The sequence below is a fragment of the Marmota flaviventris genome, chromosome 1, assembly GCF_047511675.1.
Source record: "Marmota flaviventris isolate mMarFla1 chromosome 1, mMarFla1.hap1, whole genome shotgun sequence".
NCBI lineage: Eukaryota > Metazoa > Chordata > Mammalia > Rodentia > Sciuridae > Marmota > Marmota flaviventris.
This window is the reverse complement of record NC_092498.1, coordinates 147,050,590-147,076,022: the sequence shown is the minus strand read 5'-3', so window position 1 is coordinate 147,076,022 and position 25,433 is coordinate 147,050,590. Positions and strand designations below refer to the sequence as shown.

At 51.8% G+C, this 25,433-nt stretch overlaps 1 protein-coding gene across 5 annotated transcripts; it reads left to right on the top strand.

Moving 5' to 3' along the window:
• The first annotated feature begins 4 nt into the window (after positions 1-4).
• Positions 5-21,514, top strand: Msi1 (musashi RNA binding protein 1). 5 transcript variants are annotated; one of them, XM_071617121.1, is made up of 14 exons: positions 5-63; positions 230-270; positions 835-913; positions 1,015-1,099; positions 4,029-4,070; positions 5,600-5,692; positions 9,141-9,189; positions 10,597-10,679; positions 11,055-11,172; positions 15,580-15,660; positions 17,193-17,249; positions 20,026-20,094; positions 20,819-21,006; positions 21,473-21,514. In XM_071617121.1, the coding sequence occupies exons 1-14, from the start codon at positions 5-7 to the stop codon at positions 21,512-21,514; spliced, it is 1,086 nt and encodes a 361-aa protein (XP_071473222.1). The 5 variants fall into 5 exon arrangements, with proteins under 5 accessions (XP_071473222.1, XP_027779186.1, XP_027779185.1 ...); XM_027923385.3 differs by having other exon boundaries at positions 832-913; positions 20,852-21,006; XM_027923384.3 differs by having other exon boundaries at positions 832-913.
• The last annotated feature ends 3,919 nt before the right edge of the window (positions 21,515-25,433 follow it).

Sequence of the window (25,433 nt, the reverse complement as noted above, 5' to 3'; positions counted from 1 at the left end):
TCCGATGGAGACTGACGCGCCCCAGCCCGGCCTCGCCTCCCCGGACTCGCCGCACGACCCCTGGTACGGCCCGGCCCAGCCCGGTCGGGCCTGCCCGGCCCGCGCCCGCCCCAGCCCCGCCAACATGGCCGATCCGGGTCGGGCCGGGCCTCCCCGGGGCCCGGGCCCGCGCCCCCTGCGCCCCGGCGCCAGGCGCTCACGCGGGCCCTTTGTGTCTCTCCTCCCGCAGCAAGATGTTCATCGGGGGACTCAGTTGGCAGACTACGCAGGGTGAGCCAGCCCAGGAGCGCCTACCGGCCCCGCAGAACACCCCGGACCCCCACGGCGCCCCAGACCCAGACACCCCAGCCCGGCCCTGCGCCCTGCTGACCCCAGGCGCCCTCGTGCCCTCTTTCGCGCCCCGCCCGGGGACCCCGAGAGCGCAGGGCTATCTGCTAGCGCGCACGGCCCAGCGGGTGATGGGGAGCAGTTGAGGGGTTCAGGGGGCATCGGGGGCTGGGCCGGGCCCCCGGGACCCGCCGGCGGCTGCGCCAACTCCGCTCGCACCTGCGGCTCAAACTTTTGTGAGGCGGCTCCCGGAGCGGCGGGAACACGGCCGGAGCCGTCCCCCCTCCAGCCCAGCTTGGCCCTTGGCTTCCCGGGGCCCCGGTGGGCGCCACCAGGCTGCACGAGAGCCGGGCGAGGGCGGGAGGGGGTGCCGGCAATGGAGAGCGCGCCGGCAGCTTGGCACGGGGGCGACCGGTCTGCGCCGGGGTCAACGGGGGCAAAGGACGGGGGAGGGGGGAAGGGCGCGGGGCCCGGGTTGGTCCGAAGGCGGGTGTGTGGTTACAGAAGGGCTGCGCGAATACTTCGGCCAGTTCGGGGAGGTGAAGGAGTGTCTGGTGATGCGGGACCCCCTGACGAAGAGATCCAGGTGAGCCCCTCACCCCCTCCTCCTGCTCTCGGCTCACCCCCCTCCACCACTGCCACTCACTGCCTTGTAACCATCTGCCTCTCCCTCACTACGCCGCGCAGGGGTTTCGGCTTCGTCACTTTCATGGACCAGGCGGGGGTGGATAAAGTGCTGGCGCAATCGCGGCACGAGCTCGACTCCAAAACAGTGAGTGGCCCTCGGGGCTTCGGGGGTCCTTTGGGAGAGGGAGGCTGCCGGAGGAGAGGGTCAGGACTCTCTCCAGGGGACAGTTGGACGAGGTCCTTGAGGAAAGTGGGAGTTTTCTGAGTAAGAGGTCTGCCATGCTCTGAAACTTTGTCACTGGAGTTGGGGGCAGAGGGAGTAGAAAAATCCCAGGCCTGCGGTGAGATGCTACACCTCCCCCCCCCCACCCCCCGTATTGGTGAGGGAAGCAGTAGCCACCACCCCCTCCCTATAAGTACTAATCTCGATGCCTCAGAGCTTGGGGTGGGGCTGGGTCCCACCCCTAGCCCAAATTGGGTGAGTCAGGGTTGCAATGACCCACCCGGTGGCTTCTCTGAACTCTAACTAGTATTTGGCTCCGAGACACCCCCCTTCCCTTCCAGACCAATGGCAAAGCGTCACTGAGTCCCTCTCCCTCCCCTTTTCTCTCCTCCCCCGACTTTTGGTCAATGAGCTCCTTGCTTTGTGTAGAAGACACGGACCTGCTTTGACCATGAAGGGGATTTATGAGGAGGGAGCTAGCTAGCTTGATTGGGGGAGGAAAAGAAAGAAAGAAAAACCTTCTCAAGAGTTGATCTTAGGAGGAACTGTTTGTTTGGCATTCAAACTCCTGGAACATTTTGCTGCTGTCCCACTGATCCCCAGTGTCTTGGACCCTGCAGGGGGCGCTGACGGAGGCCAGCTCAAGGGGAGAGGGAAAAGGAGAAAATCAGAGGAGGGCTTACTGGGTGATGGGGGTGTCTGTCTGCCAGGGGGCTGGGACAGTGTGATCTCCTCTCTCCACACTCCCCCACTCTCCCCCTGTCCCTGGGCCTCCCTGCTTGGGTCAGTCACTGGCTCCTGTTTACCTGCAACAATGGCTGGTTGTGCCCAAGAATTTGTTAAATTACCGCCTGTCCCCAGATCCTGTTATCTCTGCCCAGTGGCTCCCACTCCTGCTCACAGTAATGAGCAAATGAGGCCAGGCCTCGACTTTGCCGGCTCTGAAAGGATCTTCTTGGCGAAGCCTGAGTGACCCAGGCTGGGAAAGGAGAGACAGTGGCCTATTGTTTTTGGTGATTATCTGCCATCAAGCTGCCTGTTCTCCTACCATCCCCTGTCCTCAGAATGCACTGGTGGCTTCTGCTGCACTCAGGAAGCTGAGATTTAGGGGCTGGGGCTGGGGCTGGGGGCTGGAGGAGTGGAAGATTGATAAGGGTGAAGAGAGAGACAGGGAGGAAGGATGGTGAGATGGGTATCCTTAGGAGATTGGGACTCATCAAGGGCAAGGGCTTTGTCTGTGTTTGGCATCTCTGGGCTGGGGAAGGGGATGGGAGGGAGGTTTACTGTGGGGAGTCTATTTTGGGTTCTGACTTTCACCTTTTATTTACTTGTTGGGTTTTATTTATGTTGCCAGCTGTGAGTCAGAGTGGAGGTGGGGTGTGTCAGGGATTGGGTGTGCGTGGGTCTGGGGGAGTGGGTCTTGGGTACTGTCTCTCCATCAGGATCTGTGCAGGGGAACTTATGAAAGTGTGTGAGTGGCTAGAGAGGCTGTGCTCTGGGAGAAATAGAAGGATGAAAATGCTACAGATATATGAAATCCACGACAGCAATGGGAAGCTTGGATTTTCCCTAGAGCCCAGTGGGCCTTTGCAAGAGAGAAGGCATTGCCTAGTGTGCACTGTGGAGGTTCCATCTCTTTGGGCAGATTCCAGTGGGAGAGCCTGCAGGATGCTGGTTCCTGGTCTGTGTTATTCAGGCAGAGGGAAGCCAGAGCCAGTTGCCTAGAATGAGGCTGAGTTTTGAAAGAAGGAACTTTGGGGAAAGATAGATCTTCTCTGAGATTGGCTGCTGAACTTCTGCATGATGTCCACCCATGCGGGTGGCAAGAAACTCTAGCAAGACCTGGCCTCATAGGTCCTGCATCAGTCATAATGGCTCCTGCCCTGGTCTCTCGCTGTTTGTCAGCATGGCTGGAGTATCCAGGAGTACCCAGGTGCATCTTGATTTTTCCCTCTGTTCACAGCAGAGGGCAAAGGTGGCCTCCTAGTAATAGCACCTTTGTTTGTGCAATGAAGGGCAGTTCACAAAAGGCTGCTTTCACCCATGTTATCTCATTTGATTCCCTACAGCTGCCCCTGGGAAGTATGGGTGTGATTGTCCCCACTTTGCGGATGAAGGAACTGAGGCTCAGAAGGGCAAGCAAGTTACCAAGATCACAGGCTTGGCAAGCAGCCCAAAGTTTCTAAGTCCAAGTCCCATGCCCTTTCATGTCACCAAAGACTGCACTCTGCCTCACCCTGAGCCTGGCTGCATTATCAGGAGCTGTTTTCTTGCAGCCTCTAAGAGGGCTGTTAGAGACTAGAGGTATTGGAGAAATAACTGAGTCTATTCTTGGCAGTTATGAACTCTCATCTTGTAGACTTTTTCAGGCAAAGAGTATTTCTATTTGCTAGATTTCCAAAGCCAGAATCACATATCTTACCTTGACAGGTATCTGTGTGAAGTCAGGTTAGCAAGGAGGGCCCTCAATATACCTGATGCTTGAGGGAATAAGACTTGGTTTGCATTATTTTTGATTCTTGCTGTGAGCTAGACACCACACCAAGTGCTTTGTATGCTTTATCTCAAAAAATCTGCAAATGACCCTTTGAGGTGGGTATTATTATTTGTCCATTTTGCAGGTGACCCTAAGGCTCTGAGAGGTTAAATAACATGCCCAAGGTCTTATAGTAGGGAAGCAGTGTGAGATTTGAACTCACGCTTAACAACTGTGCTTTCCTGCCTGAGACTCTGGTGGTTTCTGTCACCTCTGTGTCCTGAGATGAGAGAGGTCCTCACTGCTTAAGGCTGTAATTGTCACAATCTGAGGTGTGATAAGCAAGACCCTTTCTACCTTTCCCTTCTCTTTTAGATTGACCCCAAGGTGGCCTTTCCTCGGCGAGCACAGCCTAAGGTAGGTGTGTGTTGGTGGCTGGGAGGAGCGCTGTCACTGAGGGCAACTCTGGATAGGGATTTCCCCAGCATTCTATTTTGTGGCAGATGCTTCTAGAACCTCTGGAGTGTTTCAGGATAGGCGGAGGTGTGAAGAGGGGATTCCTGATGTCCTTATTCTGTGGAATGAAGACAGTATGCATCTTCCCATCTGCTCTGGAGAGGGGGCTGCATGTGTGGGAAGAAAGGGGAACTGTTCAGGGAATTCTTTGTCCCTATATTTGAAGTCAGTGCAGTTTGGACCCTAAGTCTAATTCTGACCTCATAGGTCACAGCCTCCTTGCCCAGAACCTTGGCAGATCAAACACAGGGCAGACTTGCCCTGCCTCTGAAGCTGAGCTAGAGTTGGGCCAGGGAGCATACCTCTGACCCCCTGCAAGTCACCTTCCAAGCTCTGGAATGAGGTGTGTTGGACTTGTAGAAGGGGAGGGGAACCAGGAGGTCTGTCACCTGTTGTCTTTCCATTTAGATATCTTTCCCTGGTGTTTTGGAGAGAGGGGCAGTGCATACAGAAAATGGATTTCTGAGAAGTTGGGCACTGGAGCACTTAAAACTTTTGGTGCAGGGCAGGAGCCTCAGATTTGAGTCTAGGCCTCCTGGCAACTTTCCAGTTCTTAATTCTTAAGTCGTCCCCTATAGAAGACAGGAGGAAAGGCTAACTTATAGGGAGTCAGGACCCCTGAGTTTGTTGACTCAGCATGTGTCCTAGGACTGGGTACCTCTCCAAGAGATCTCGGTTTCCCCTTTTATCAGAAGTTGGTGGAAACCAGGATGCTTTTTGACTGTAGCCTGTGAATTCCACCAAGGTTCCCAGAGCTCCTGCCAGGGTAGTGGGAGAGGAACTGTTTTAGGAGACAGGAAGGGGGCATCTCTGGAAAAGGTCCAGCAGAGGGCCTGAAAGCAATTATGGAGCAGGTATTCGAAGGAAGCCGCACCAGGGAGCACATGGTCGGAATTGGGTTAATTCCATTAAGCAGTTTGGTGACAGAAGGTGCTTTAGTGTTAGGATGGGGCTGGGAATTGCCGCGGATTAGCCATGCGCTCCTGGGGTAATTAGGACCATGTGTTCTTCCTAAAACAGGGCTGGGGCCACGGGGCTGCCAGAGGTTGGGCAGGGAAGAGGTTGATGAGGAAAATGTCGGAGTTAAGTTCAGGGAGACCCTGCGATGGCCTTGGTGGTCTCCCAGGAGGGCTGGTGGGGTTTTGGAGCTAGGCTGTGGGTCTGGGTCATTGACCCACCCCCTTTCCCTGTGTGAGTCCTTTGGGAAAGGATTTTTCCAGATACAGACCCCAGGGAGGGAGACACACTTAAGAAGTTAGGGTGTGACAGGCCTAGAGGTGGGGGTTAGGAGGAGCTTGGGGAGGCCTTCTGAGAGGCTGGGGCCACAGAGAGCTTGTCAGCTGGCAACCTGGCAGGGGGGCTGGAGCCCCTGCTGGTGGCGGTAGGCCACAGGCCTCAGATGCCCACTTTCTCCTTCCCTCCCCTAACAGATGGTGACTCGAACGAAGAAGATCTTTGTGGGGGGACTGTCAGTGAACACCACAGTGGAGGATGTGAAGCAATATTTTGAACAGTTCGGGAAGGTGGGTCTTAAATGGGGGTGGGTGCTTGCTGGGGCTGAGAATGCTAAGAGAGTGGTCAGGAGCCAGTGGGGTCAGCCAGGTCATCCCAATTCCTGCAGAAGGTGTAGGGGAAGTTGTGTCCTGCAGGTGAGGCCAGGTCAACTCAGCTTTCGGGCTCCTGGCCCATCTATGGGCTTCTGACTCTTGACATCCCCTGGGAGCGGAAGCCACACAGTAGCGGCCCTGTTGTTGCCCTTCCTTCTGTATTTTTCTCCTGCTTATCTTCTTTCTCCTGAGGGAGGCGGTGCTCCTGTAGCCAGTTCAATCCAGTCACCCCTTAGCCTCTTGGGAGTTTGCACCTGTCCAGGCCAAGGGCGGTTGTCACCATCCCCCAACCCCCTCCTGGGGGATGATAAGGAGGCAATAAATATGACTCCCCATTGCACTTGGTACCTTGCTGGCCCAGGTGGGAAGCTGGGAGCAGGAGCTGAGGGGCTGCTAGGTATTGGAGGAAACTGAAGAAAGCACCCCCAAATTCTGATCTGGCCCAGAGAACGTGCGCTCACTTCTGGGTCATATCAAGCTTTCCTTTCTGGGCCTATGAAGAGGTAGGCTATGGGAAGATACGCGGTGTGTGGCCATGTCAGACAATAGGGTGTCCCTAGGAAGGTGAGCAATGTGAACTTCAGGGTCCTATGGTGAGATGGAGAGAGGGACCCAAGTCCCAGCGGTGGTGGCTTGAGACCCAGGTCCCTGGTATTTCTTTTAGGTGAGTGAGGGCGGCTAGAGGCTGGGTCTCCACTTTCCCAGCAAGGCATTTGGTTCCCAGCAGGCCCAGCTGGAGGTGGCTAGAGAAATAGGCTGTAAGCTTGTGTGGCTGGTTGGGGGGGTCCCCTGGCCAGCGGATGCTGACGTGTGTGTGTGTGGGGGGGGGGGGGAGCGGGCAGAGGCCTCGGCTCAGGCACACCTCCTTGGGGACCTGGGTCCAGGAGGCTGGGCAGGCTGGGCCTGGGCCCCAGAGGGAAGGGCGCTCCTGGGAAGCAGCAGGCCCGGCTCGGCTTCGGCGGGGTGTCTTTGTGTCTGAGCGCCGAGCATTAGAGCTCGCACTAATCTGATCCAGCAGCTGTGATTGGAGGCCGCCTGCCCCCGGGGCCGGCGTTGCCATGGCAACCGGGCCCCAGGAGAAGCCGTCAGCGGCCGCGTCTTTTGTTCGGGCCTAAATCGGCGTTGGCATGTGAAACCGGCCCGGGGAGGCCAGGGGGAGCCGGAGAATAGGCTGCCAGGGAGCGAGGGGGACAGCCGGGAATGCCAAGGGCCCCGCGGCGGGGGGCCCCCCGCCCGGACCGAGGGGCCCGCCGCCGAGGGGGGAACAATGGTCAGCCGCCATGGCTGCCACTCAGGCTTAGCGGCCGCCGAACTTGGCGGCTCCCACTGGTCAGCAGGCTTCGGTCGCCTCCCCTCCCCCCGCCTCCCCCCCCCCCACCCCGCGCCCGAGCCCCCCTGCCCCCGGGTTCCCATGGAGACCAAAGCCTATTAAGGACACTGGGCTGGGAGCCTCCCTCCCCTCCGCTGGCCCCAGGAGGGGACACCGCTGGGGGTTACCCTGGACCCCCAGCCACTCTCCTTGCCCCTTGCCCCTTGCCCCTTGCCCCGGCCTCAACCCCAGTGCCCCATCGGAGGTCTGTCCCGCCAAGGCCCAGGTTGAAGGTTGTGGGGCACCAGGGAGGTTGACTGGGACGGTCATGGGGAAGAAGAAGGCCGGAAGGACTGTGGATTTGGCCTGAATCAGTCTGTGGACCAGGCAAGAACTCCAAGCTGTAGGATTAAGGAGGAAGGTGTGGCTGGTTCTTCGGTTCATTCACTCCCCATTCAAAAAAATAATTAATTGAGCACAAGTCAAGGTGCTCAGTAGAATGGTGATCGTGGTCACAGATGACCCACTGTCCTGGTGGAACCTTCCAGCTAGGGTGTTGGGCTGCTGCTCCCTCTAGTTTTGCCACCTTCCCCCATGTGACCGTGGGCAAGTTCCTCCATAATAAAGATAATAACAGCAGTTGTTATTTATTCAGCACTTACTGAATCCCAAGGGCTGTGAGTTAAGAGTTATGTGCACTATCTCATTTAACTCCTTCCTATGCCCATTTCACAGATGAGGAACCAAAGTCATGGGGTCCTAAAGCCACTTGCCCAAGGTTACCGAATCAGCAAATCCAGGATCCAGGATTCCAGTTTAGGCCTGTCCTACTTAAAGCCTGTGCTTTGATCAAAACCCTTCTGTCTGGGTTTCTCTTTTCCATTGCTTAAGTGAGGGATGGGGAAGATGTGTAGAGCCTGAAGTGTCTGTCCAGATGATTTGGGATAGGGACCCAGAATTGGGGTGGCAGGGTTAGTACTCTGCTGTAGGGTTCTGGGGATAGGAAGCCCCTTGGGAAGGGAGGTGTCATTTCATTCTGAGATTCTCCAGGAACCCCTCTGTCTCCTGGTTAAGCAGCCTTGATACCTAGGGAGAGCTGGAGGAGCACCTCCAAGGTTTGCACTTTCTACTTTAATGAGGCAGGGGAGGCCCCTGATAAGGCAGGTAGGGTCTGGAAGTAGAAGAAAGGAGGGGGAGAGAGCCTGTACCCTGTGCCCTGTGGCCTGAAAGTTTACCCTCACCCTGCGAATGGCAGACCATTTGTGCGAGGATCAGGGGCTGGAGTGGATGGGACTGGGGAGGATCAGAGGCAGCCCCTGATTTCCACTGAGGGTGACTCAGTCCTAGTGAAGAGGGGACAACAGATCCAGGCACAGGGAAGAAGGTGGGACATCCTCTGGCTGGAGAAGCAAGAGGAGAGATGACTGGGGTTCTAGAGAGGGTAGCGAATGTAGACCCTCCCCCTTCCTCAGTCCTTTCCCCTCCCCCAGACAGTGGGAGGCAAGCTGTCCAGGCACTGAACTCCACTTGCTTTAATTACAGCCTCTAGCTAAAGGAAACCTCAATTAGAGAAAAGATCTGTACCGGGAGAGGGGAGTCTAGTCTGTCTGTTGTCCTGTCCGCCTGGCCTTTTGCAAAAAAAAAAGAAGAAGAGGTTTTCTTAAAGCATCTCCTAATCTTGCTCCCATATTTTCTCCTCTAGTACAGCCCTGTGCCGCCGCCTCCCTCCAGGACTTGCTGTGTAACCTTGGGAGGCAACTTCCCCTCTCTGAGCCCATTTCTTGACACAATGGGGATTTCCCCCTCCAGGAAGTGTTAGGATGATGGTTAAAGTGCTGGGCACCTCTTTGGAACTCGATAAATGTAGGCTGATTGATCCATTGAGAATCTGGTGACTTAACTAGGGGGTTCTGTGGTGTCCAGTGGGGTCGCAGATGGAAAGTTATCCCCTGAACTGGGAACAGGCTTAAGGGAAAGCCTGGCAGGGGCAAGAGGGGAGCGGGTCGTGGGAGCCCCTGGTGTCTGGTGGGTCCTCCATGGCAGGCTGTGTTTTAGGTGGATGATGCCATGCTGATGTTCGACAAAACCACCAACCGGCACCGAGGTGAGTGTGCCCCTCCCCCTTCCCAGGCTGGGCCTGGGGCCTGTGGTCAGCCAAGGGGGCTGCAGGTCACAGCTGCCCTTTCATCTCCTCTCCTGACATCCTATCCCTGAGGATCTGCATCCTCTCCCGGGCCTGGCCTTACAGAAGGCTTTTGTCCCACTAGTTTCCTGTGCTAGAAAACTGGCCGAATTGGAATTGCAGACAGAGGACGGGCTTCCCACCAATGGCGCCCTCCACCCCCGCCCCAGCCAGTGTCTGCCTCTGCCCAGGCTTACCTTGTTCCTGGTAACCAGAGCTTAGGCCAGGTTGCCCCAGGGTCACACTGACTCCAGAGCCCCAGGGAGTCTGCTGTGCCACTGCCCCCAACTCCTTTGGCCCTGAACCTGTGAGCATCTGGGCCACACTCTGTGATCGGCCTGTCCGCCGCCGATCTTAGGGGCCTTCTGAGAAATTCCACAGTAGCCCCTGGGGCACGCTCAGGAGGAGACAGGGTAGTTTCTCCAGTTGATTCAGGGCTTTGGGCCTTTTCGTTTTTTGGGGGCCATGTGTGTGCAGCACGCATGCTCAGGCACGTGTGCATGCCTGAATATGTATGTATGTCTGGTATGTTGGGGCAATAGTACGTTATAGAGAGCCCACGGGTATCTTTGGGATGGGCGCCTAGGGGGGGTGTGTGTGTGTCTGTGTACAGAAGTATGTTCGGGCATGTGCACCTTTGTGTAAGTTTGTCCATGGATGTTCTTTTTCCCCCTCTTTGGTAAGCATCTGAGGGACAGAGAGAAGGCAAGTTAAGTGTACATGGTCCTCTGTATCTGTGCATTCTGTGTTTTTGGATTCAATCAACTGTGGATCAAAAATATTCAGAAAAAAAAATGCTATCTGTACTAAGCCTGTGCAAACCTTTTTTTTCCTTGCCGTTGTACCCTCAGCTGTGCGGTATAACAGCTCTGTGCGTAGCATTCACGTTGAATCAGGAATCAGAAGTAATCTAGAAATGATTTAAAGTATAAGAGAGGCTGTACATAGGTTCTACGCAAATACTGGCCTTTTTTAAGGGACTTGAGCATAGCACGGATTTGGGGGCCTGCGAGGCATCCTGGAACTAATCCCCCTCCGATTTTGAGGGACAATTACATTCTCTTGGCAGCTTTGCCATTTTCGAACTTGCTGTGTGACCTTGGGCAGGTTACTTTACCTCACTGAGCCTTGGTTTGCTCGTCTGTAATTTGGGACTTGATACCCTGTCTCAGCCGGTAGTTGAGAGTATCCTAGGCTGTGGGCAGAGCCTTTCATTAACTCTCAGACACTTGGCCACAGGAGGAGATGTGGTATGGGGATGGCCTGGGGCTGGGTTTTGACCATGAGCCCTGGTTCTGACCCTGCCCTTGCCCCTTGTCCAACCTCTAGGGTTTGGGTTTGTCACATTCGAAAGCGAGGACATCGTGGAAAAAGTGTGTGAAATCCACTTCCATGAAATCAACAACAAAATGGTAAGCCATCCAGGGAAGCCCCGGGGTACCAGAGGTGGGGTGTGGGGGTGTGAGGAGGTGTTACAATGAGCAGGGCAGAGCTGGTTCTCTCACCTCTTGGAAATCTAGACAGGGAGGCAGTGTCAGTGATTAACTGGGTTCCTCTTCGAGCCTCAGTTTCTTCATCTGTAAAATGGGAGCCATAGCAGCACCTCCATCATAGACTTAGTGCAAAAATTCAATGACTACGGCATGCAGAGCCTTTTATGCAGGGCCTTGCACAATGCGTGCTCCATAAATGGTAACTATGAAATTAATAATAAAAAGGCCTGGCGGGGACTCAGAGGGATGGCGACCCTAGCTGGAGAAAGAATTGACCATCAGGTCTTGTTGCAGGTGGAATGTAAGAAAGCTCAGCCAAAGGAGGTGATGTCGCCGACGGGCTCAGCCCGGGGCCGGTCTCGAGTCATGCCCTATGGAATGGACGCCTTTATGCTGGGAATCGGCATGCTGGGTACGAGCTAGGCCTGCACCTGCGGCTTCTTCCTACCCGGAACTACTCCTGGGACTTCCAGGGGCTGCGTGGGTGTTGCATCTCTTCTGTGGTCTGCCCTCCTGTCTGAGTCACTGGGCGGCAGTGGAGGCCAGGCATCTCGGTCAGGGCTGGCAGTCCTACCCAGGGTGGGATGGTTTTGTTGTGGAGTGCTGCCCTCTCGTGGTAGCCAGAAGAATGGTCCAGCTGCTCTCTATTGATTGGTCCTCTGTCCATCCATCCATCTATTCAGTAAATAGGTGCCGAGCACCTGCATGGGCCAGGCAGCCTTCCAGGAATCCCAGCCTTGACTTTCCTCAGCTTTATGGTCTGTCAGGGCAGACAAGTGAGAAAGAAGACAAATAGATTTAGGGTGGAATACAGGATGCCAAGGGAGCATTGGCATGGGGAACTTGACCAAGACTTGGAAAAAATGGAAAATACGTACTATTTACACTGATTCTTCAGGTTGAGTAGAAGCCAGTTATGGGAGGGCAGGCGCAAAGAGAATGGAAAAGTATTCCAGAGGAAACAGCACTTGGCTAAGGCCTCTTGGAAGGCAAAAGGAAGGCTGCCTCCTCTTATTCAAATTTAAAATGTTTTAGTTGTCAATGGACCTTTATTTTATTTATTTATATGTGGTGCTGAGAATTGAACCCAGTGCCTTACACATGCTAGGCAAGCGCTCTACCACTGAGCTGCAACCCCAGCCCCTATTTTATTTATTTTTAAGTGGTGCTAAGGATCAAACCCAGTGCCTCACAAGTGCTAGGCAAGTGCTTTACCACTGAGCTACAACTCCAGCCCCAAGATTTTAGAGGAAGGATACCAGGGGTTGAACTCAGGGCCACTCAACCACTGAGCCACATCCCCAGCCCTGTTTTGTATTTTATTTAGAGACAGGGTCTCACTGAGCTGCTTAGCTCCTCACTTTTGCTGAGACTATCTTTGAATTTGCAATCTTTCTGCCTCAGCCTCCCAAGCCACTGGGATTACAGATGTGCACCACTGCACCTGGCTCCAAGATATTTTTTTAATATAATCACAGTATAATTGTTCATTGCAAAAATTTATTTCATTTAGCTTTTCAGGGTCAGGACCTGCCCTCATGGGGTTCCCCTTTTAGTGAGATAAGAGTAAGTGAACACTGTCATCACGGAATGTTTGGGGACTGTGAGAGGCCCAAGAGAGGTACCTAGACCCACATGGGAGTAGGGGGGCTCCCTGGAGGGAGTGAAGGGTGCCTTGAGCTTTGAAAGTTGAGGTGGCAGTCACAGTTTGGGCCCAGGTAAATTTGGGTGGCAAATTTGAGAAAGCTCACCGTTTCCCTGTAAAGATGTATACACATAGGAAGAGGATTGTTCAAGGGGGTCTTTATGCCTGCTATGGGGGAGGGGTACACAGAGAGGTGCTCTGAGACTTCAGAAGCTGGGGGGCCTAGCAGGGCTAGAGGGTCAGCATTGTGATCACAGGAGAGGTCTGGACAAGAGCACCCTCCAAACAGGATGTAGTCTTCTTTTTCTTTTTCTTTTATATTTTAGTAGATAGACACAATACCTTTATTTTTTTTAAATGTCTATTTTTTTAGTTGTAATTGGACACAACATCTTTTATTTATTTTTATGTGGTGCTAAGGATCGAACCCAGTGTCTCACGTGTGCTAGGCAAGTGCTCTGCTACTGAGCCACAACTGCAGCCCAACACAGTCTTCTTGAAGAATTCCAAACTCTCTGAAGAGTGGCAAATAATAGAATAACATAAAAAACATAAAAGAACATCCATATACTATTGTATCAGATTTGCCTGTTGATATTCGATCCCTTTGCTTTATCGTTCTCATGCTGTGTGTATGCATTTACATGTATGCATATACATACCCATGGGATATTTTCCTAAATCATTCAAGGGTAAATCACCCATATGACCCATTTACCTGTTTCCTATAACCACAGTATGCTTCTCAACTTCACAAATTTATATTGATGCAGTTATTTTCATTTAGCACTGGGATGTGGCTCCGTGGTAGAGCACTTGCCTAGCCTGTACAAGGTCCTGGGTTTTTCACTGAGGGGAAAAAATTTCATCGAATCTATCTTCTGTTTTTTAATATTATCAATAACACCCCTCACACTGGGCATCGAACTTTGCGACACTTTACCATTCAGCTACATCCACTCCTTTTTTATTTTTTTAATTTTTGCTGAGTTGCTAAGGGCCTCAAACTTGTGATCCTCCTGCCTCACACTCTCACTAAGATTACAGGTGTGTACCACCACACCCAGCCAATGATGGTCTTTATAACATACTTACTTTTGTTCCCCGGAACAACAACTGGGCTAGAATCAGATTTTAAATTTGGTTGTCTTGTCTGTTTAGCCGCCTTTGATCTTGTACCTTAAGGATTTTTTTTTTTTTTTTTTTTTTTTTGGTACTGGGGATTGAACTCAGGGGCACTAAACCACTGAGCCACATCCCCAGCCTTATTTTTGTATTTTTTTAAAACATTTATTTTTTAGTTGTAGTTGGATACAATACCTTTATTTTATTTATTTTTATGTGGTACTGAGGATCAAGCCCAGGGCCTCGCACGTGATAGGTGAGTGCTCTGCCACTGAGCCACAGCCCTAGCCCCCTATTTTTGTATTTTATTTAGAGACAGAGTCTCCCTGAGTTACTTAAGATCTCAATAAGTTGAACAGGCTGGCTTTTTTTTTTAATATTTATTTTTTTAGGTGTAGATGGACACAATACAATGCCTTTATTTTTATGTGGTGCTGAGGATCGAACCCGGGTCCCGCCCATGCTAGGCGAGTGCTCTACTGCTGAGCCACAATCCCAGCCCCAAGAGGCTGGCTTTGAACTCACGATTTTCCCATCTTAGCCTCCTGAGCTTCTGGGATTACAGGCGTGCGCCACCCCCACCCGGCTTGAGTAATTCTTGATCTGATTTCACCCTCATTTAAAAAGAAAATGTCTAATAAGAAGTGAGATTGGTTAGGAGTATTGGAGCCAGTCACATCTGAATTTGAATCCCAGCTGTACCATTATTACTAACTATAGGATCTTCCTTGATTTTCTTAACAGAAAACTAAGTCTTGAAGAAATCATGAGATAAGTTCAGACAGTGATCATCAGTGCTATGAAAGGGGGGGAAAAACAGGCTGGGGTTGTGGCTCAGTGGTACAGGGCTTGCCTAGCACATGTGAGGCACTGGGTTCAATCTCCAGTGCCACATAAAAAAAAACTAGGGGCCGGGGCTGGGGCTCTGTGGTAGAGCACTTGCCTTGCCGGGGTGAGGTACTGGGTTTGATCCTCAGCACCACACAAAAATAAATAAATAAAGATATTGTATCCATCTACAACTAAAAAACTATTAAAAAAAAAAAAAAAAAACAAACTAAATAAATAAACAATGAATGAGAGGAGAAAAAAACAGGGTGACATGGTAGAGATTGTAACTGCTAGGAAAGGAGGACTCCTGTGGGAGGACCTCTTTGAGACTTGTCCAGTGAGGACTCAGTCATGCATTCATCTGGGGAAGAGTGTTCCACGCAGAGGCAACAGCCTATGCAAAGGCCCTGGTGTGCGCATGAGCTTGGATTTAAGAAACAAGGAAACCAATGTGACTTGGCAAGGGAGTGGGAAGCAGAGTGTAGGACATGAGGACAGAGGGAAGCAGGAGCCAGAGCATGAAGGGCTTTTTTTTTTTTTTTTTTTAATATTTATTTATTTATTTTAGTTTTCGGTGGACACAACATCTTTGTTTGTATGTGGTGTTGAGGATCGAACCCGGGCCGCACGCATGCCAGGCAAGCGCACTACTGCTTGAGCCACATCCCCAGCCCCATGAAGGGCTTTGATAAGGGGTTTAGAATATTCTCGGCCAATAAATATTACCTCTCTGAGCCTCAGTTCCCTTGTCTACAAAATAAGGTTGTTTGGACATGGTGGTGCACGCCTGTAATTCCAGCAACCCATGAGGCTGAGGCAAGAGAATTGCAAGTTCAAAGCCAAAATAAGCAACTTAGGGGGGCCCTAAACAACTTAGCGAGACCCTGTCTCAACATAAAAAGGTCTTGGGATGTGGCTCAGTGGTTAAGTGTCCCTGAGTTCAATCCCCAGCACCAAATACATAAATAAATAAATAAAATGAGGCTATTAATAGTACCAACTTGTTATGTACTATTTCCTTTTGAGGTTTAATGAGATCATTAAGTATACACTGCTTAGCACTGGACTTGGCATTCCAAAGGTACTTGGAAAGCAGGACTGAGGATTATTCATGATAAGGAGGTGGTGGAGGAGGAAGTGATTGGTTCAGATCCTTCCTGTCCTAGCAGGGTCTGAGCTGTGGGTAAGGCATCTGACGCTGCCCCTTTGCCCCATCAGGTTACCCAGGTTTCCAAGCCACAACCTATGCCAGTCGGAGTTATACAGGCCTTGCCCCTGGCTACACCTACCAGTTCCCAGGTAAGTCCTGCTTGGTGTCCCTCTATGGCCAGCATGTCCCCAGTTCCCAGGCAGTCTCACTCCTCAGGGCGGTGTCTGGGGTGCATGGCTGGGCGTCTGCCTGCTGGAGGCTTGGAAGGAAGGGCATGTCTGATGAAGGAGGGCCTTTCCCCTGACCTTTCCCCAAAAGTTGGGGACAAGGGCTCCCGGTGTGGCCCCTGCATGGTACTGTTCTCTCCCAGGCCCTTCTCTGCCTGCCTCCTACCTTCTGTCCTCCCCTCCCAACTCTGGGGTTGCCACTTCCACCAAAGAGGACACCAGATTGGCAGTAGGAGCACCCTCCCTAAGGGTCATTGTGAATTGCGCCTTCACAGACATAATACAATGACCAGGTGCTATGCTGAGCCCTTCAAAGTCACACAAGCCCTCTTGAGACTCTAAATGCCAAGAAACAAAAGCATTATAATCACCTTCAACATAGACTAGACCTTAAAAAAGTATCAGGAAGCCCAACAAAGTTCTGGACTGTTCCATGATGAGTATTCAATATGTTTTCTCTGAAATATTAAATATCAGGTTTTTTTTTAAAATATTTTGCTTTAATTGTAGTTGGATACAAAATAATTTTATTTTTATGTGGTGCTGAGGATTGAACCCAGCACCCCACAAGTGCTAAGCGAGCAGTCTACCGCTGGGCCAAACCCCTACCCCCTAAACATCAAATTTTTACAAGGCAACTTACTTATTTATTATTTAGTTTTGCAGTGCTGGGGATGGAACCTGAGGCAAGTGTCTACCACTGAGCTACACCCCCAATCGGTTTTGGTCTTGTTTTTATTTGAAAGGTTCCTAAGCACTTGTATCCTCTGCCCCCTGGGCTATTGTTTAACTAGGAATCCTTTATTTACATTATGTTGTCTAATCCTCCCAATAATTCCATGGGAGGGATGATTATACCCATTTTAGAGATGAGGAAACAGGTTTGGAAAGGAAATTTGACCTGCTTAGATGATAACTAGGAAGTGGCATGGCTGGGAAATGGACCCAAGCTGGAGTAGGACTTATTCTATAACCAATGTTTTTCTTTAAGCTGCCTCTGAAGCTCTCTCCTCATTAAAAGTGAGAGAGAGGGGGAGAGAGAAGATTCTGCAAGGCGTCTTTAGTTCAATCCTAAGCCTTTTTTGTTCTTTTGGTGGTGCTGGGGATTGAACCCAGGGCCCGTGCATGCTAGGCAGCACTCTGCCTCTTGGTAGATGTCCCCAGCCCCAGTCCTAAGCCTTTAAAGGAATACCCAGGGTTGTAGTGGCAGCACTGCCTGTGCCTAGGGTTCAGGTGGCAACTCCACCTGTTCTTTTGCTCTCTCTGCTTCTCCTCTTTGTGTCTCCTTCCCCTCCCTTCCCTTCTGGGGACTTTCTTTCCCCGTCCTCAGCTCTTGGGTCCTGTGCATGGCCTGTCCCCTCACCTAGTGTCCCTGTGGGTACATTTGTCCTCCCTGGGCCATGTCTGAGGGGCCTCCCATACTTCTTCCTAAGCTGTTTTACGTTTCATTTTAGAATTCCGTGTAGAGCGGACCCCTCTCCCGAGCGCCCCAGTCCTCCCCGAGCTTACAGGTCAGTCGCTCGGATTTCGTACATCTCCTAGGCCACATGGGGAGAAAGAGAAGGGCCCAGAGACCTCTGGGGAAAGCCAGTGGGACTCTTTTCTCCTGCCCACCAGTCCCCTGGCTGGGAGGACACAGCAGACTGTGCCTGGGCACTGGCCAGTCTGTGGAGCTACGTTGCCCTTAAGGGTGGGGTATAGGGCCAAGCCAAACAGATGGAGGCAACATCACTCATTCACCATTTGGCAAATATTTACCTAGCACCTCCCGTGTGCCAGGCACCACAGAGGATCTGGGATCCAGCAGTGAATAGGCCAAGATCTCAAACTCAAAGCGGAGTGGGCCAGCGAGGAGGCCAGGGAATTCTGGGCATGCTTGGTGGACAGGCCTGCCGTCCCTGCAAGCCTGTCTTTGGCGGAAGGGGACGCAGACCCAGCCTTCTCCAATCTCATTTTTCTAGACAAGCCAGAAATCCAATTTTTGCTTTCGTATGAATTTTTGATCATTTTTAAGGATTGACAACAATTCCAAATTATCATTTGGAATGGCCAAATGAAACCAATCCAAGGGCCAAATCTGGCCCTCAGTTTGCCCATGTGCAATTGCTGGGAAAGTTGGATGGAGGTGCTTAGCCATCCAGGACCATTTCTCCAGCTGGAGCCTTCATTCCAGCCAAGCAGCTCAGCTGCAGAGATGGGGCGAGGCGGAGTGGGGGGCTTTATACACAGGATGATGGGCTACAAGGGGTTTCTCTGTCCCATCTGCTTCTACCCCCACCCCACCCCTAGACTCTCCCCCAACCTGGCCGTGTGTGAGCATGGATGCTGCTTTAGATGAAACCTTCCTTCCAAGGGGTGCTCAGGGTTCCCCAAGAATGTGGGAGGGGAAAGGGAAACTTGGGATGAAGGAAGGGGAGGGAGGAGAGCCCTGGTGGCAGAAGTCCCAGCGGCTCTACCATGAACAGATGGGTGTTGACAGCAGTTGGGGAGGAGGGTAGTTCCTTTTTAATCCAGTGAGAACTGTGCATTGAGGACCTACTATGTGCAGCATGCACAGCCAGGCCCTGGGGGCAGACAGGGACAGAACAGAGCCAGACCCTGCTCTCATAGAGCATGCCAGCTAGACAGGAAATGAAATACCATACAAACAAGTAGTTGTTTACAGTTGTGATAAGCACTAGCTAGAGTTGGCTATTCTCTGACTTTGCTCTGTGGTGGCCAAAAACCAGACTTCAGCACCCAGCCCCTGCCCCCATCCCTGCTCCTGTCCCTGCCCCTACAGACCAGATGTAAGCAGTGTCCTCTTAACTGATATTTTGGCAGGGGAGGAAGTAAGTTCTGGGCTCAGCAATTCTTGAAAGTCCAGGGTCTGAACTTTTCTCTTGCCTAGGAGAAAGGGGGACTTGGGTGTTTCCTTCGTGTATTCAGTACATATTTATAGGGCTGGTGCTGGGCCAGGCACGGGGACACTACAGTGAATAAATCAACAAGGCCACTATCATCTGGGTGCTGGTATTCTAGAGGTAAATGAGGGTAAGAAGTTCCCCAGCAAAGATAGAGCAGGAAGCTGTCCTGCGGGGTTAGGATTGGCCCCAGGGCTGCCTGAATGGAGGGTGATCAGGGAAGCTTCTCAAGAGGTGACTTGTGAGTGGGAAAGAGCCAGCTGTATGAAGGTGCTGGAAAGATCCCTCCAAGATGCAGGAACTACAGTCCTCCTTTTGAATCTCCCAGTCCAGTGGCTTTGCCAAGGATTTGGAAGGGCCTTATCTAAGGTCCCTATCCCTAGGTCTGTCCATTTCAAGGCCAGAGTCACCCAAACAGCCCCAAGGGGCACTTTTTGGAGTGAGAGCATGGTGGCGTAAGGCTTGCCAAGTGCAAATCCCGAAAGACCATCCTCAGCATGGGGTAGAGCTCCTTGGTGGCCACAGTGTCAGGGCCAAGCAGTGGAGGTACTCACCTCAGCCTCAGGGAGTTCCCTGCTCAAGCCAACAGGTTATCTAAGCAGAGGTTCCCTTCTACTCCTTCAGCAGACAGTTATTACATATCTGCTATGTAAAGGGAAAGGTGGGAGGTGCCGGGGGTTGATGGATAACAAGGCAAGAGCCAGGTTCCTGTGCCTGGAGAGAGCTTGACTGAAAAGATGCTGAGAGCATTTGGGAGAAGGAGTGGTGATTGACGGGCTGGGTGGCCAGGGAGACCCTGAGGGGTGCTCTTGGAAGAAGGGGATTGAGAAACACAGGACTCACAGCAGAAGCAGCAGTGGCCCAGCTGTGGCCTCCACCAGAGTCTGTCCTCAGTCTGACTCCATGGCGAGTTCTGGAGCCCTGATGTGCCAGAGTCGGTCACACCTTGGGGCTGTGGGACTGGCTTTCTGCACCCCTACCCAGTTGGTCACTGACTGGAAAGAGGGACATAGCCTTCTGGCCACCTCTGGGCTACACGACCTGTGTTGTGCCAAGGGTGCTCAGGAGAAGGGGCATCTGCACTGAGCACACAGAGCAGCTCAGGGGCCACCCTCTGGGAGTCGTGGGTTGCTTCAGTGTATCCTTTGAGTCTGGGGGGGACACTGAGGCTGAGCAGCTTGCTGGGAAGCTTTCCTCCCTCCTACCTTTATTCTACCCATCAAATCAGGGCATGGATGGTGGCCTAAGGTGGCTCTTGGTGCCTTGGCCCTGGGGATGCATTGAGATGGGGTCAGGAAGGAGAGCCTCTGCCAGAAGCTGGGGGCCTCCTTCATCCGTCTGCCCCCCTCTGGCCGCACTGAGACGCTCGAACCTTCTCTTCCAGCCATTCCTCTCACTGCTTATGGACCAATGGCAGCGGCAGCAGCAGCAGCGGCTGTGGTTCGAGGGACAGGTGAGGCCTTCCGGGGTCGGGGTGCAGGGGGCAGAGAATTCTAGTGGGGAGATGAGGTGGCCATTGCTATCCCTTGACAAAGGCACCAATTTATTCACTCAAGTGTTAACTGGGTACCTACCCTGTACCGGGTGTTGTGCCCACATCAGTGAGCCAGGATGGACACTCACAGGCCTTCTGCCATCTGTGGCTTCCAGGCTACTGGGGACAAGGCTGTGATTCCAGAGGATGTTTCTGCTGCTCGGGGGGGAATCAGGTGCCAGAGCAGCTCCCAGCCGGGGCTTCTGAGGAAGGCCAGGGAAGGCTTCCAGGGCAAAGGGCCTCTTGACTTGAGATTTGGAGACAAAGAGGAGGAAAAGTGTTTTTGGCCGGGGGAAGAGCACTGCAAAGGCTTGGAGGCTAGTTGCATGGGTAGTGCGGGAGTGGGGGCAGGGGACAGTGGAACTTCAAGCAGCAGAGTGACAGAGGTCAGATTTAGAAAATGCACTGGGCTGCGGGGTGGGGACAGGTTTGAAGGGGCTGAAGGAGGAGGCTGTGGAGTGAGCAAACAGGAAGCGATAGGGGTTGGGGTTGGGGGTAAATGAATGTGGAGAGATCTCCATGGGGTAGACCCATAGGACTGCTGGGATGTAGGGGTCAAGGTCATGGTGGAGGAGGTTTGGTGGGGTGCCATGGGGCAGCAGTGGGCACCAGGGCTATCACTATCTTCTTTCTGGGTTGCCAGGCTCTCACCCTTGGACGATGGCTCCCCCTCCAGGTTCAACTCCCAGCCGCACAGGGGGCTTCCTGGGGACCACCAGCCCTGGCCCCATGGCTGAGCTCTATGGGGCAGCCAACCAGGACTCGGGGGTCAGCAGTTACATCAGTGCCGCCAGCCCCGCCCCCAGCACCGGCTTTGGCCACAGTCTTGGGGTGAGTGGTCAGGCCTGGCGGCCTCCACCTCCCTTTACCCTGCGAAACCCCAAAGTGAGGGAGGGAGAGGTGTTTGTCTTCTCTGGAAAAAGGTCAGGTGAGACATGATGGATGGGGAAAGAAAGTGTCACTAATGGGGAACAGTGGAAATTAACATTGGCATAGTCGGCATTTAATCGTCACCATCTGCGTGTCAGCATTTGGTGGGCTCTGAGATGGGCCAGTGGATTCATACCCTCTCTGCCCGTAATGAGATTCGAGTCTAACTCAGGAGGACCCTAGTATTAACCAGGGTGCTGATTATATGTAAATTCCCAGGCCTGCCTTGGAGTCTCTTTGCACCAGTCTATGGTAGGGTAGAAAAAGATTTGTGCCTTACCTTGGGCTTCTGGTGAGAGAGGAAAGGAGCACCTAAATGTTCTGTACTTTCTGCAGGATTCTAGGAGTCTAATTCTTTTCTTTTCAGGGTCCCTTGATTGCCACAGCCTTCACCAATGGGTACCACTGAAGCAGGGGACAGGTGGCAGGAGGTGAGAAGGTGGGAACAGGTATGGGATAAAGGTGGCACCAGGCATCTGATCCTGGATGATCCCATCTGGGACACAGATTCCCTTCCCTGTCATCACAGAACCATAGTCTACTAGGGAAGACAGTCCTTTATTTTAGCAGTGATGAGTGAACATAGGAAAAGCTGCTCAGCCGGGTATGTTAGTGTACTCCTGTAATCCTAGCAACTCTGGAGGCTGAGGCAAGAGGATTGCAAATTGGAGGCCAGCCTGGGCAACTTAGCAAGACACTATCTCAAATAAAAGGGACTGGGGATGTAGCTCAGTGGTAGAGTATCCCTGAGTTCAGTTCCCAGTACGACAAAAACAAAACAAAGCAAAAATAACTATAATGCCTCTCAAAAGGAAAATGATTAGATAAATTAGTGTACCTACAGTGGGGTATTACACAGCTATAAAATAGGACACCCCTGGTACATGGGACTGGTGCAATCACCAGTGTCTGTCGGGATGGTGGAGCACCCTGTGAATTGGTGATATTTCATTCTTTACCTCACTTGTTCAAATATTTATTAAGCACTATTCTGGGACAGAGAGATGAGCAAATGAGATGAGGTCCTCTCTCATCCCAGACAAAACAAACAAATGAGAGAATCCTAAATAGTGTATAGGGGATTATTTTAGGGTTCAGAGGTGTCCCTGAGAAGGTGACATTTGGATAAATCCAGCCACTCCAAATCTGGGAGACAGTGCCCTCTGGACAAAACTCTTCTGGAAGGGGACCAGAGGGTGTATGTGTTCTGGGGACTGCCCCTTACCCCCACAGGGACGGGCAGGGTCCGAGGCCTCTATAACCTGCCATTGTCTTCCCAGCGCCCCAGCCTGAAGCTGACAGAGGACCATGAGTGAGCCAGCGAGGGGGTGGGGACACCTCAGCCGCAGCCGCCGCCCCCTCCCCCTGCAGCGACTCGGATGCTACTGCCTGCCCCCCACTCCCTGGGCCCCCCCGGCCCCTGCCCTGCTGCCCCCCCACATCCGTCTGGCTCCCCTACTAACCTCCCCTTCTGCCCTTGCCCCCTCCCCACCTGCCTCTCTCCCTGCCCGCTTTTATTTATTTTGGATTAGCCGGTTGTCCCCTACCCCTGTGGACGTCCCCTCTCGGTCTGCCCCCCTCCTCCCCGCCATCCCTATAGGACATGCCCCCCAGAAAGGCTTTTTGTATTTGTGCATAGCTAGAGTGAGGGCGGGGGGCCTGCTACAGGCCTAGCCCCTACCCTTTTTTTAATTCTGATTTTTCCCTCCTTTATTTGTTCCTTTTTTTTTTTTTCCTTTCTTTCTTTCTTTTTTTTTTTTTAAAGAAACCGTTTTTAAACTATTTCTAGGTTTGTGAATGTGAAGCCCCAGGCCGCAGGGGGCAAGGGGCCAGGTGCCCCCCACCAGCTGAGAACAAAATGTCTATGTGGGTGTGGCCCCTGGCCCGCCTCCCTCCAGCCCTGGAGAGGAGGGCAGGGCTGCGGGTAGGCCAGGCCGAGCCCCTGGAACATCCCGTCCTGTATCATATGTAAATACTGTGAGGTGAAGCCCCCCACCCCTCTCTAAGACCCCTTGGGGTGAGGGCATTGCCTGGGCCCCACAGGGCAAAGGTCTCCCCCACCCCTCCTCTGTCCCCTCAACACCGTTACTGTAAGCTTGCAGGCCTCGGCCTGGCCGCAGCAGGCCCACTCTCTCAGGCCCTCAGGGTCAAGGCCTTGGGCCTGCTCACCCCGAAAACCCAGTGTGGGGGCGAGGGAAGAGAAGGGCTTGCCCAGAGCTGGAAAGGAATTAGCTCTCCAAAGGTCTCCCCTGTCCCCTGCCTAGGTTGGACCTTTTCTTCTGCTCTGAGCCCCCACTCCACTGAGTGGAAACCGGGGGCACTTGGGTAAGGAACAGAAGCCAGGGGAAAGCAAAGGGCTTCTCAGGGAACCCCCAATTCTCTCACTGAAGTTTCCCACCAGGATGGTCCTGTGGCCAGAGGCCCTTGGCAGCCCCTTACCCCAGAGCCCCCTTCAAAGGAAAAAGAGGCTCAGGGTATGATTATGAAGGGAGACCTAGCTGGCGTGGCAGGGCTGATGCCCACCCACTGTCCCCCTTCTATGTCCCTCTCCCCCAGGCCTGAGGCTGGGGGCCTAAGCTCCCTGCCCCATCAGAGCCCCCACCCCATCCATCCAGCCTTTGGAGAGTTAATTGCCGGTGTGAGGTGCTTAACCTATTAGCCCTGAGAACACAAAGCAATAATCTTTGTTACTGAGATGCGCGGCTGTTTGTTTGTTTTTTTCTTTTTCTCTTTTTTTTTTTTTTAAATGTTTCCTAATAAAAGAGAAGCTGCATTTTATTGGTTTTTATTTTTTATTTTCTACACATTTGAGCTGAGTCCAGAGAAACTCAGCTTCTCCCTTCTTCTCATCCCTTGACCTTCCCACCCCACTGGGCCCAACCATGGGCTCAGGGCCCTGGAATTCCGTTTTCTGAATTGTTTGGGGAATTTTTTTTTTTTTTTTTTTTAAAGATGTTACATGGTGTTTTGAAGCCAGCAAGTTACCACCCTCCGGTGTCTCTTCTCTCCACATCTGTAACTTCTTTTCCAGGTTTTATTTTCAGTTTTAAATTCCTAATAAATTATTTGAAAACGGTGCTGAGCTTGTGAGCATTTTTGTCTGTGTGTTCAGGTCACGGTGCCCCAGGATACCTCATTTTTCTGTACAGAGGTGGCAGAACTCCATCCTCTTAGGGTCCCTGATGGGTCCAAGGACTGAATTGACTTTACATGTATTAAAAGAAGAAAAGTATACTCATTTATTTTATGTAATTTTACATAGTGTGGACATCTTCATAAAAAAAATGAAAACTTTGCAGAGAAACCCTTCAACAAAATTCAGAACACGTTCATGATAAAAACACTGAAGAAACTAGGGATGGAAAGAAGGAAAATACCTCAACATCATAAAGGCTATCTATGAAAAACCCAAAGCCAACTTCATTGTAAATAGGGAAAACTGACAGCATTTCCTTTAAAGTCTGGAACAAGACAAGGATGTCCATTCTCACTACTCCTACAATAGAGTATTAAAAATTCTAGCTAGAACAATTAGGAATGAGAAGGAAATAAAAGATAAAAATAGGAAAGGAAGGGGCTGGGGTGGTGGCTCAGTGGTAAAGCGCTTGCCTAGCATGTGTGAGACACTGGGTTCAATTATCAGTACCGCATATAAGTAAATATAAATAAAGGTCCATTGACAACTAAAAAATATTTTTTAAAAAAATTAGGAAAGGAAGGCTTGGCATGGTAGCGCGTGCCTGTAATCCCAGTGGCTTGGGAGGCTGATGCAGGTGGATCATGAATTCAAACCAGCCTCAGCAACTCAGCAAGACCCTGTCTCTAAATAAAATACAAACAAAAAGGCGGGGGGCGGGGTGCTGGGGTTGTGGCTCAGTGGTTAAGTGTCCCTGGGTTCTATCTCTGGTACCAAAAAAAGAAAAAAGAAAGGAAGATGTCAAATTATCACTGTTTGCAAATGATATGACCCTCTACTAAGAAGATCCAAAAAGCTCCACCAAAAGACTGCTAGAGCTAATAAATTCAGCAAAGAAGTAGGTTACAAAATCAACATTCAAAAATCCACAGCTTTCCTATGTACCAACAATGAATCTGCTGAGACAGTAATCCAGAAAACAATCCTATTCACAATACCTTAAGACAAAACAAAACAAAAAACCTAGGAATAAATCTAACCAAGGAGGCAAAAGACCTCTACAATGAAAACTATATAGAACATTGAAAAAGAAACTAAAGACGTTAGAAAATGGAAAGACGGCCCATGTTCATAGATAGGCAGAATTAATATTGTTAAAATGGCCATACTACCAAAAGCAATATATAGATTC

Coding starts and splice junctions, on each gene's coding strand:
- Msi1 (XM_027923384.3), top strand. CDS start 5: ATGGAGACTGACGCGCCCCAGCCCGGCCTCGCCTCCCCGGACTCGCCG. Junction 914..1,014: donor CCCCTGACGAAGAGATCCAG/GTGAGCCCCTCA, acceptor TACGCCGCGCAG/GGGTTTCGGCTTCGTCACTT. Junction 20,095..20,818: donor GGCTGTGGTTCGAGGGACAG/GTGAGGCCTTCC, acceptor CTGGGTTGCCAG/GCTCTCACCCTTGGACGATG.